Raw genomic sequence first — 13715 nt, 5'->3', positions numbered from 1 at the left:
CAGCTGAACAAGCTGAGGTGGTACGATTCGACTATTCTACGAAGTTTTTCTCTTTATTGATGTTCCTTACCTTTGGCGTTCACAGGCTAGAATGTATTATTTCGCAAATATTAGTACACACAACAGATTATATATATATATATATATATATATATATATATATATATATATATCACTCAAGATATCATAAAGCTACCCATATAGCCCAGAACATCATAGACAACAATTCAATAGAGAATATAAGCGGAAAAGGTCCACATTACTCAATATACACGGACGGATCTAAATCAGCGCATGGAGTGGGATACGCTGCTATATCCAAAGACAAAACGTATCAGTTTTCTATACCTGTAATGCTTCTGTATTTACAGCCGAGTTATGCGCAATAGCATCTAACATAAAAGTAATTCAAGAAACCTCATGTAATAATTTTGTGATTTTAGCGACTCTAGACGCGCCATCAAAGCCATTCAGTTACAAACCAAAAAAATAACAATGTACAAGAAATAGTTATTTCTCCATAAGTTGTATAATAATGGGAAAGGTATAGAAATACGTTGGATCCCTGCCCAAGTAGGGATTAAGGGAAATGAAGAGGCTGGTAAAGCAGTTAAAGAAGCCCACACGACAAGATCGAATGTAAATATCCCTGTTAACGATTATATACCACATATAAAAGTAGGCATTATAAACAAATGGAAAAATAAACGGAATGAAGAACCTGAAAATAATAAGTTAAAGCAAATAAAACCTGGAGTTAAACAATGGAGTTCACCACACCAAAGAGAGAGGCCTGCGCAAATAATTCTGACACTTCTCCGAATAGGGCATACGCGTCTGACGCATGGACGCTTGCTGTAATGAGCAGCCCACATGAATCAGCTCCCGAATGCTAAGAATGCAAAGTGATAGTAACAGTTAAACATGTCATGCGAATGTCCAAAATATAACCAACATCGGTTACCAACTTTTGGAAATGGATCCATTGGCGAAATCTTATCAGAGTCTGCAACATTTTCAGTTGAGCCAATTTTAATTTTCATGAGGAAGTGTAAATTGATAAAGTATAGAAAGTAATTTATGGAAATTCAAAAGCTCACGGGGCAACTAAATGGTAAGTCATTCTGGTTTTTATCATTACTCAATTTTATTTACTTTTGTGGTGCAGAGGGAAACTTGAGTAAACATATTTGATGTGTGCAAGTGTTCTAGTGTGGAAGCATACGCCTTTTTGCATATCTTTAAAGCCTCAGTATTCATTCATCATCTAGTCCCAGTGCTTAGCCTATGGCTCAGGCCTGGGACTCCATTTCATTTTAATCCTTCGGGCCAGCCCTATGAGAGATGTTAATCAGCTCAGTGGTCTGGTTAAAAACTATTTTAATAATAATAATAACCATCCAACAACGAATGGCTTTTGAAATAACACAACGGCCACAGCCACTTACATACTTTCAGCAGTTGAACCCCTATTACAAAAAAAAAAAAATTCGTACCCAGATGTTTCACCGACGGGGCCACAGTACGAAATAGAGAGATAAGCAAGAATTTCAAGAAGCAGTACTTATCACTCATCCTACAGGATGTCAATAAAGGGCAAAGGTTAACAAACAAATGGATCTCAGAGTAAAAGATGCAAATGGCAAATGCTCTCTGATGTGGACGCAGTCTCCCGGGTCGAAGGAGTGAGTACTCTGAAGATCTGTTGATTGTGAATGATGGACGAGAAGAGGCAGAGGTGAGTGACACAAGAGAATGGAAAATGGTCTGTCTAGATAAAAAAAAAAAAAGGTTATGTAAGAATGGGTGAAGGGAATAATAGTATGGTGGATTCATTTGCCAAGATAGATGGCAAATGGACTGATATTAGAAAGGAACATTGTAGGATGCCGTTACAGAGATGTGATAAGAGAGATATTTGACAGGAAATGTCTCAATGTCCTAGGAATGTGAGAAAGGCAGCAAGATTGAGTGGTTCCTGTGTATGTCAAAGGGCTCACCGCGCTGTTGATGAGCCTTTTGTGTACTTATGCTAAGTGACTGGGGCTTCAACAATGATTCAGCGATTAAAAGTATAAAGTAGTGGTAATCACTACATTTTTATTTTTCACTAGAGCCACCCTCTCTTAGGAAAATAGCCTATAAAAAAAATCCTTTCAATATCAAATTCTCTTTACCTTGGGAATAACTTACAGCCAAAGATTATATATATAACCAAAGGTTATATATATGGTAAGTGCATCTGGCCCAAACAGGATTCGAATCTGTACCTTATTTGGGGGTTTGATACAAAGGTAGACAGCTGACATATTTACCAATACATCAAGGGAGAGAAAAATTAATTTTGACTTTACTGTATATCATATATTCAGTTCTACGTACAGGCCCTGAATTCGACCTGAACATGAACAGCAAAGTCAAAATGAAAAAAATACCCCTATTATCCCTTGATAGCGTAGTGCATGAAGGCCTGACCACACTAGGAAACATCGTTTGGAAACAAACTTCGCAAACTGTTTGCAAACAGCTTGGAAACTGTTTGCAAGCAATGTTTCCTGTCCAGTCGACTGTTAGTGCAGTAGCCTCTGTAATGCACTCGAGGAGGGATAAAAAGAAAGAAAAAAGTGATGGGTGAGTTAGTTTTTAGAAAAAGAAGCGTGTCATGCTGACTTGCTTCCGGCGGAACTGAAAATAGATGGAACAGGTTTTAACAATTTCGTTCGAATGTCCGCTACTGAATTTGAAATATATATATATATATATATATATATATATATATATATATATATATATATATATATATATATATATATATATGTATGTATATATATATATATATATATATATATATGTGTGTGTGTTTGTGTGTATGTATTTATATATACATATATACATAATGTACATGGATTCATATATACACACATACATACATATATACATGTATACATATACATGCATTATACATGTGTATACATACATATACACACATATACATATACATAAAGATATATACACATACATATACATAAACATATACATACAACACATGTGTATACATACATATATACACGTATACACATATACAAACATATACACATACATTATACATGTGTATAAACACACAGAAACACTAAATGTCTCCCATTCTGGATGGGACACAAATATACGGTAAAAAGTGATACATAAATATACATATATACATAGATAGATATATAGATAGATACACAGATAGATAAATACATAGATAGATAGATAGATAGATAGATAGATAGATAGATAGATAGATAGATAGATAGATAGATAGATAGCCAATCTGCAATCGCCGTGCTCAAATCGGCAACAAAACTCGCACCTGGATTTCGTCACGGTCACTGAATTAATGATGAATAACTTTGCCAGAGAAGAATCTCGACAAATATAAACAAAAATAAAGATTGCTGAAGTACACCACAGATAAAGGCTATTCACTGTCACTTAATCGCTCACCAGCTCTTCACCGTGAAGAGGTTTTAATCAGGTTGATGAACCTGGCAAAAATTATTGTTGGTCAGTCACCAGAGAGAGAGAGAGAGAGAGAGAGAGAGAGAGAGAGAGAGAGAGAGAGAGAGAGAGAGAGAGAGAGAGAGAGAAATTATTGATGAACAATCACCACAGAGAGAGAGAGAGAGAGAGAGAGAGAGAGAGAGAGAGAGAGAGAGAGAGAGAGAGAGAGAGAGAGAGAATTATTGATGATCAATCACCACACACACACACACACACAGAATTATTGATGGTCAATCACCAGAGAGAGAGAGAGAGAAATTATTGATGATCAATCACCACACAAACACAGAGAGAGAGAGAGAGAGAGAGAGAGAGAGAGAGAGAGAGAGAGAGAGAGAGAAAATTATTGATGATCAATCACCACTGAGAGAGAAATAGAGAATTGTGATCAATCACCACCCACACACACAGAATTATTGATGATCAATCACCACACACACACACACACACACACAGAGAGAGAGAGAGAGAGAGAGAGAGAGAGAGAGAGAGAGAGAGAGAGAGAGAAATTATTGATGATCAATCACCACAGAGAGAGAGAGAGAGAGAGAGAGAGAGAGAGAGAGAGAGAGAGAGAGAGAGAGAGAGAGAGAGAGAGAGTCAGTTACAACTAGCAACTGGAGTTACGTAACACGGGGGATTATGACGGAGCTTGGTGCATTACCACGTGACATGTCATTTCCAATTCTCTCTCTCCTTTAGTCCTCTCATTATCAATTCGTGAGTTCGTGAGGTCTACCATTTTCTATTCATAAACAAACGTAAGTTACAGGAAGCGTTCTTAGAGCGTCCATTGGAAATATGACTTTTACTAATCATTATTCTTCTTAGCATTCAGAAGATGCACCCTATTCATATGGAAAAATAAAAATAATACCAATAAAAATAAAATAGTAAAAATAAGAATATGAATAAAAATACTAAAATAAAAATAAAAATAAAAAGCTAAAATAAAAATACTACTGAACTGAACTGAATATAGAATTTAGGCCAGAGGCCAAGCACTGGAACCTATGAGGTCATTCAGCGCTGTAACGGAAATTGACAGTAAAAGGTTTGAAAGGTGTAACAGGAGGAAAACCTCAAAGCAGTTGCACTATGAATCAATTGTTAGGAGAGGGTGGGAAGTAAGATGGGAGATGGAGACTATGAAAGGAGGTACAGTAAAAGGTATGAAAGGGGTTGAAGCTAGGGGTCAAAGGCATGCTGCAAAAACCTTAAGTAATGCCTACAGTGCACCTCATGCCCAGAAGGCAATGGGAAATACGGAAAGAAATCAGTTATTATAAAAATAGATAAAATAAATATATATACAAATGTAAGAAAATTATTGAAATACGAGGCTTTTATAAACAAAGGACTTTAGTTTTCTGTAAAAGAAAACTATTGTGCCAGCTTTGTCTGTCCGTCCGCACTTTTTCTTTCCGCCCTCAGATCTTAAACACTACTGAGGCTAGAGGGCTGCAAATTGGTATGTTGATCATCCACCCTCCAATCATCAAACATACCTAGTTGCAGCCCTCTAGCCTCAGTAGTTTTTATTTTATTTAAGATTAAAGTTAGCCATAATCGTGCTTCTGGTAACGATATAGGATTGGCCACCACCGGGCCGTGGTTAAAGTTTCACGGGCTGCAGCTCATACAGCATTGTACCGAGATCACCGGAAGATAGATCTATTTTCGGTGGCGTTGATTATACGCTGTGGTAGCGGTTGTACAGAAAACTCGATTGCGCAGAAGAAACTTCGGCGCATTTTTTGTTTCATTTTATCAGAACTATCAAACTTTCACAAACTCATTAACTGATGAGGATTTTACATGGATAATATCTTCTTCAGTAGATAAAAGCCTCGTGATTCTAAAGTCACCATATAAAAAAAAAAAGGCTACGACGCTGTTTGTTTTGCTAAACAGATAAGATTAAGCTTAAAAGATGAATTAACGTCTTCAATTCAGGTGAGTGAGTACATTTTTTTTCTGTTGCTAGCTAAGTCTGGAGACAAAACAATTAGCGATAATCTCTCTCTCTTCTGAACTGCGTGCGTCAGGAACAAGATTATACGTCAGACCATCCGATCCTTTCAACTGTAAGTACTTTTCACTTATCGAAATATTTTCCTTTTTTTTTACTTTAGCTCTCCTGAGGACCAAAGAATGGTGCGATGTAAATACTTACAATCTTGCATAAAAGGTGAAGGAATTGTTGGCTACTTTCCCAGAATTATCATCTCTTTCGCCTCCTCATGAATTAGTTATAGTTTTCTATAGAAGAAAACTATTGTGCTGGCTTTGTCTGTCCGTCCGCACTTTTTCTGTCCGCCCTAAGATCTTAAAAACTACTGAGACTAGAGGGCTGCAAATTGGTATGTTGGTCATCCACCCTCCAGTCATCAAACATAGCAGATTGCAGCCCTCTAGCCTCAGTGGTTTTATTTCATTGAAGGTTAGAGTTAGCCATAATCGTGCTTCTGGCAAAGATATAGCATAGGCCACCACTGGGCTGTGGTTGAAGTTTCATGGGCCGCGGCTCACACAGCACTATATCGAGACCATCGAATGATATATCTGTTTTCAGTGGCCTTGATTATACGCTGTGGCGGCTGTACAGAAAACTTGATTGCGCCGAAGAAACTTCGGTGCATTTTTTACTTTTCTCTCCCTCTTCCTTCTTCCAATAGCCAAGTCGTCAGCGTAAAACTTTCATGAATCAAATTAAATCACCAGTCTTCTCTTGTCTCCATGTAATCACTACTACAAAAAGAGGGGTTCCAGGGTCCCTTTTGATAACAGGTGTGCCTCTTATCATTCAGATGACCTTGACCTACTGTGGGTCACCGAGGGCTGAATTTAGTCGAACTCTCTTAGCAGCCTTTGCCCAACAGCTTACTCATGGCATTCTAACAGGTCATTCTGAGGTTACCCTTAGGGAACACGGAAGGCCCCTTATCAGCACAGGTGGTGGTCTCCTGTCGTCAACAGGTCGAGGGATTTTAATTTAATCTCAAAGTACATGGTAGCTAGCCAGGTATAACCTTATCAGTTCCAGAGTTCATTTAATTATGTGAGGCAGATTTTGATTGAAAAAAGTTAAGCATACCTTAGTTTTACCAGACCACTGAGCTGATTAACAGCTCTCCTAGGGCTGGCCCGAAGGATTAGACTTATTTAACATGGCTAAGAACCAAATGGTTACTTAGCAACGGAACCTACAACTTATTGTGGAATCCGAACCACATTATAGCGAGAAATTTCAGTAAACCTTCTACTTGTATAAATGTTCCTTCCCTTTATATTTTAGCTCTTCACCACTTGTCTAATGTAAATGTTCCTTCCTTTTTATATTTAAACTCTTCACAGTTTGTCTAACACAAATGTTCCTTCCCTTTATACTGAACACTTCACAATTTTTCTAATGTAAATGTTCCTTTCCTTTATATTTAACACTTCCAAATTTGTCTAACTGTAAATGTTTCCTTTTATATTTAAACTCATCATCAGTTCTCTATGGTAAATGTTGCTTCCCTTTATATCTAACACTTCACCATTTGTCCAACATAAATGTTCCTTCCCTATATATTTAACATTTCAACATTTGTCTAATGAAAATGTTCCTTCCCTTTATATTTAAACTCTTCAACATTTGCCTAATGTAAATGTTCCTTCTCTTTATATTTAACATTACACAACTGTCTAATGTAAATGTTTTAATTTACACAATATGTTTAAATGATCCTTCCTTTTATATTGAACACTTCACACCATCTAATGATCCTTCCTATTTATAAAACATGCCAAGCGCCATCCTGGGTCAAAGTATTTTTCAATTTAATTTAATGTTTTAAAATGGCACTTTGTGTTTCTTTCCTTTTATATGTTCTTCCTTTATATCTAACATACATTTTATGTCTCTAGTTTTCCATATCCAGTCGTCTTCCTTCTACCAATTTTCTTTGTTAAAATTTACATTGTTTCAGTGTGTCTGAACCAGTTTTCTTATCAATTCATTCCTAATATTTCCTTCCTGTGCCACAGTTTTTGCCATATGGTAGAAGGGAGTTCAGTTATCAAGAACAAAGTAGTGTTTACCTACTTCCATTACCTTTGGCATCCTGGACTGAAAAATGACGTCACTATTCCTGAACATATCACAAGGTACTATTTCAGCTAACAACGTTGTCAAGACTCATTTTATTTCTCATTCCAAGTCAGAGTTAAAAGATCTATTCAGACTCTATTGTTTTTCCCTGCGCTGTTGCTTCACACATTCCAGCTTAATATTTTGAATTTACACTTTCATAAGTGATGTGCTTGCTCTTTCTAACATTCATAACTTTAATGTTGCTTACCCTCACTTTCAACTTTCTCGTCTTACGCACTTTCAAACTATCCTCTGCAATTTCTCTTTATTATATCCAATCTGCCAGCATCAGGATCATCACATTTCATTTACAACCCCAGACGTCTTGCATTACAATCCGTCACAATAATGAATAACCATGAAAACATCCCAATGCCTTGTAGGATACCAAGTCTACAACAAACCAGTCACTCTCTCAGCTACGTATTCAGACAAACTGCTTTCTACTCCTTCCATCCTCAGCACTCTCCACATTCCATGCTTCCAGTTCTGTCATAAATTCTTTCTAATTCAAAATACAGTCGACCCAAGGTATTCGCGGGGATGTGTATCACAACCCCCCCTGAATAGCTAAAATCCACGAATACTTGACACCCCTCTAAAAACTGTTATAACTGCTTATTTTGATTGTTCGAACACCAAAAAAAACCCTCTAACACTTATACCTGAGCATTTTAATAGTTTTATCACAAAAAGTGCATTTAGTGATGAAAATTATGAAAATATAGAAATTTGTGAATATTTCTCCATGAAAAATACTGTGAATAGGCGACTTTTCCGCTAATAATGTGTACATAAGTTCCACAGAGAAACCCGCGAAGAGGTGAAGCCGCAAATCCGGAACTGCAAATAACCGAGGGTCCACTGTACCTACAACATATCCCTTATACTCACAAACTTCTTAACAACAGTCCCATTACATATAATGAATGAGCAATTGGAACTTATCAGGCATCATCAATTCAAATGTCACTGGTGCTGATATCAACAGCAGAGATTAGAAAATTTAAAATTTTAATAAACTGATGGGAAACTGAACAATCACGAAATTAGATAAAATTTTTAAGAACCATGAAGGATACCAGCTTCCACTATACAGTAGACTATAAAATGTCATCGAATCATATACAACTTCCCTAAATAAGAAATTAGCTTTCATTTACATTTTAATTGACAGTAGTTTTCTAATCACTAATCTCCCAAACCATACTCATATTTTCAAATTGCCATGGGTTCATTGTAATATAGTTTAAAACAGTTTTTACAATTTGTAATGTGACGTGTGGTATAAAGTATGGCTGTCATTTTAAGATCAGTGTTCATGTCTTTTTTGCTTCATGCTACATTTTAATGCAGCATCCTAATTTTTACGAGATTTTCATTTTTGAAGTTTCAATTATTTTTAAAATGTATAGAGTTGTGAGTGGTATTTAAAAATTCAATAACTTTTTTCAACGTTACTATTATTGTCCTGGCACACACAAAGTGCAAGACTGTTTATGTTAGTGAAGGCTCATAATTTTGGACTGGGACAAGTTGGTGTCCCTGGGTTTTCATCCCTCATGCAGATAAGGCCGTATGGGACTATGGATTGATTTTGTTTTGCAGAGCAACCTATTGGCATCAAAACTCATGGCCAAAGATGCTTTCATTACGCTGTTTCAGCTACAATCAACAACGAGCAACTGTAGTACAATTGCTTTAATGTGATATTCTTCCTCTGTATCCTTCAAGCAAGAAAACCTTCACTAGCAAACAAAAAATGGAACAAGAGACTTTTCAAATCATAAGTCCCATTTATTCAAGACTGAAACTATTTGTAGAAACTTGAGCAATGCAGTATATAAGAAAAGGTAGAAATGGGGACAAATTATTAGATTTATTCTAACAGGTAATATTTACAATAAAGTCTAAAAATATGTAAAAAGAAAAATTGTCAAAACCATGCAAAATGATTCATCATCAAGCTGCAATTCTGCAACAAAGCTTTCTTAAGGCATTGGGAAGGATGTTTGATGCTTTAAATATGGCAGACCCAGTCTATTACAGTACCTCAGCCACTTCCTTATCGAGTTCTTCTGCCCAAAAGGAAATTCTCATTTCAGTGAGATGTGAGTAATGGAAGCACTAGGTCTTGATAGACTGGAAGGATTGGGAGGTGGGGTTCTGGACAGACAATAGGAGAGGGTGAGCTACTCCTCTACCAGTATAAAGAAAAACTAAAGGACTGAACCACAGACATGACCATAGGCTGCCACAACAGCACACAGGTTCAAACTGTAGAGAGGGAAAGCTTGTTAAAGGTTCAGCAGATCTGGAACAGAGAAAACTCACCAAAGAGTCACCAGAGACCCCATGACTACAACTTGATTTTAAGGTAGTCCTTCTACAATTACTATAAGGCTGGCTAGAAGCAATGCCTGGACTGCTCCACAAGTGATAGCTTTATGAAGCAATCCTGGTTGTGCTTCACTGGGAACAAATGGCTTGTGTCTCTGTTAGCTGATTCCAGAAGCAAAAAGCACTTCATCTAAGAACTTTTTGTGATTCCAAAAGTTTGGGCTTCAACCATCTCACACTAAGCAGGACAGGAAGGCCTGATTCACAAAGTCTATGTGCAGAGCAAGGAATGTCATCAAGACAGGGCATGGTGACAAGCTCCAGGGTTGGCACCTGATGAATAGGAGCTATGGCAGCTGGAGAAACAAGCAGCTGAGGTTCACCATCACAGATTTCAAATGGGGGTAATGTGTGTTATTCTAAGACAAGAGGACAGTCCCAGTAGTGGAAAAAGTTGGAGTGGCCAAGAACTTTAGTGAAGGCAGTAACCAGTTAAACAAGGAGCCAACCGTTGACCATAGCTAGTACCATGCAGGACAGAAATCACTGTTGCTGAAGTCAACCAAGGGGAAAGTAGTTTAAAGATTTCTCCTTTAACTGGGTGCTGTAAGCAGTGGAAGACGAGACAAAATCAGCAGGTTACAAGAATCAATCAAAAAGGTTTAAGCAAATAAGGAAGACATGAATTCAACATACCATCCGGGAATAAAGAAGGGCATGCAGCAATCATTGTGTGCTGGGTGAGCAAGAGTTTTCCCAGTCAGCAAAGAGCCATCAGAAGTAGTTGCCTCAACAATTTGACAAGGAGAGTCAAAATCCTTCCTCCTCTTCTTCGCTGGAAGACGATGACCTCAAGATGCCACAGAAGGAAACACTGCAGGAAAGAAGGCGTCATCTGAAGAAATCTGCTCATTTAACAGAAGTGAGAAGGAAGACACTGAGACAAGGCTGGACATGAAGACGTTTCTTTCGGGAGAGGCAAATTCAACAAGCCTCTGCTCAGTTACAACACATATTACACAAGCTTGGGACAACACTGCTGCCCACGGCATGACAAACACAGGAGGTCCCTTGTCCAGAGAGGAAAACAATAATCAACAAACTTTCCTGGGCAGACTTGTAAAAGCAGGGTATGGAACAAGTAAAAAACAAGGTATACACACTAATGGGCTAACTTGCCCAACTCAATGACTGCGTGCACACGCACACACATACACACACACAAGGCACAGCTCACTGGCACATTATAATTACTCTAAAAAGTTTATCAGTTTAAGCAAAACTCACATCGCCTAAACACAAAACATCTCAATTCCAGAATTATTAAATAAAGAAATGAAAACCAAAAATGAAGTAATCACACAGCAATGATAACTGCACACTAACAAGTTACAAGAAACTGTGTTAAAGCCACCCACCCTGACAAGAAATATGTAAAACTGAATAAACTGAAAATGAAGTAACAAAAATTCAGTTTATACAATTATTATTTATGAAAAAAAAAAAAGGTCAGTGGTCTGGATACACTAATAGAGGAATACTTAACACAACCAACCATCTACGCACTTAAAACTAAAATAATACATAATACAGAGATCAAAACTAATTAACTGAAGTAAAAAACAATGGAATGGAAAATAAAATAACGAAGATGCTATGCAAAACATATGAGAAAGCCATTCTTCAGAACACTAATGAAGTGTCTCTAGCTAATCACCAGAAAGTACTTAGGACTTAGCAAGTGCAGGGAGACTTCTCATTCCTGAACAGAACAAGTTAGTTTGACTGGGATTTCCTCATCCACAAGGCAATATATGATTAACGAGATTGTGATGAAACCACCTTATTAAAGTAGACTTAAAATGTCATAATATCAAGCAACCTAGAGAATGTTTATGGAAAGTGTCAACTTTTTAAAAGTACAGGTTGCGCAGGGAAACTTGCTCTTTGCTGCTATGAGAAATGACTCATATTTCTGCTAAATTCTTATGCTTGCAAGGGGCAAGACACTTAAACCTTAAAAATAAAGAATGGCCAACTAAACACACTAGACATATTCTCTTAATGTTCTCTCTCATAGGTGTCTGTTTCAAGAATCTTTTTGTGCTTGGTAATTGTCTTTTTCAACCATTTTGATTACTAAGTGTTCATCATGTTGCTTCCTTTGCTTCAGAACAAACCCATTACTTTTCAATAATCTTTTTGCTCATCTCGGCAAACTGCTAACACTCCACAGAAGAAGAAACCTTCCAGTTCCATCTATCGGTCTATGCATCCAAGTTACATCGGCCTTCTTGTGGCAGAATGGCTAACTCTCTGCTGTCTGGCCATCAATCAGTAAACAGATGCAAACTTCTCTCCCATATAGTTTCTTTCTTAAACTCCTCTCCAGATGAATAACCATATCAAACCAGTCATTTTAAATTATGTTAAGTAAACAAGCACACCCTTTAAAATGTCTCGGATAAGCACATAATACCCTCATCAAATATCAGCAAGTGAGGTTTTCTTCGTTGGTCCTAGTTACAAATCTGTTCCCAGCCACTATAGGTATTACTAGTAAAACTTCCTTTGGAAACACTATACAGATCTGTTACCTTACTGGTGATATCCTCTTTCCCAACCTTACCATTGGCCCAGACAACACAAAGAATACAGTACACATTCCGCCATCAAAGGCCCAATAAGCAAAAATATTCTTGCCATCGACTTATGCAACCTTAGTGAAACCTGCAATATTTCCCCCATAAAATTTATGCCAAGTACAATTGCCTAGTACTTCAAAAGACTTTGATATTATCAGAGTCTGGTACCAGCAGGAGGTTACCCCCCGCTTTTCTTGAAAACTTTGATGCCATACAACTGTCATTAAGACATTTCAAAAGAACCAGAGATTTTGCTAAGTAATGGTTCTAGTATGTCAATCTTTTGTATTCCACGAAATATATCCTTTCATAAGAATTTCAAAGCACTAAAATTTTCTACCATAAAGAAAATAATGTACCCTCTACTGGATGCATTTCCTCTAACAGCAAACATGTTATTACGAAACATAACACTTACAGCACTGACAGGCATACAGAGACAGCCCTGGCCATGGTAAGGACGGTGCAGAGAATAAGGATGAATGGTTGGATGGCATTTAAATTCTGCTAAAGGGCTCTCCAGTTTCTGAAACAAAGCGAAAAATACTGCTGTAAACAGACAGGCTTTTCAAAACACACATTGTCCCGTAGATGTAAACCACTGCTTTCCTGTAGCTATTTTTTTTTTTTTTTACTGTACTGTAAGGTCACACTGACATTAATACACAGAAAAACATCTTGCATTTCCAGAAGAGTGAGGGATGCTCATCAAGTCATAGTATAACCATTATTACTTTATTCAGACTTTGTCTCAGTAAGTGTTCTCAAGTAAGTTGATTTACCTTACATCCAATTAAAGAGGAAAAGTAAGAACAATACCTTATGGTAGGGACTTATATCATCAAAGCATACAATTTATTTTAAACAATCCTGCCTTAGTTTTGTTATATATCTACCAACAAGAAATTGAGTAAGGTAAACCAACCACAAAATGAAGTTTACGTTGTAAGTTAGATACAGCTGATCCCCGGTATTCGTGGGGGATGTGTACCACACCCAACGCAAAATCGCTAAATCCTCGAATACTTGACACCCCTCTAAAAACTCTT

General features: G+C 37.2%; 1 protein-coding gene across 2 annotated transcripts in view; it reads right to left on the bottom strand.

Moving 5' to 3' along the window:
- Positions 1–13715, bottom strand: part of mino (glycerol-3-phosphate acyltransferase mino) — a 43700-nt gene that overhangs the window by 24397 nt on the left and 5588 nt on the right. Inside the window, exon 4 of one of the 2 annotated variants that reach the window (XM_067117008.1) lies at positions 13085–13192. The exons of the other annotated variant lie outside the window; for it this stretch is intronic. Coding sequence (XP_066973109.1) covers positions 13085–13192 — 108 coding nt within the window. The remainder of the gene's footprint in view (positions 1–13084; positions 13193–13715) is intronic. 2 annotated transcript variants of the gene reach the window in all.

Source organism: Macrobrachium rosenbergii, chromosome 2 (assembly GCF_040412425.1).
Source record: "Macrobrachium rosenbergii isolate ZJJX-2024 chromosome 2, ASM4041242v1, whole genome shotgun sequence".
NCBI lineage: Eukaryota > Metazoa > Arthropoda > Malacostraca > Decapoda > Palaemonidae > Macrobrachium > Macrobrachium rosenbergii.
Note: the sequence above shows the minus strand (reverse complement) of the source record. Positions and strands in the feature narration are given on the sequence as shown.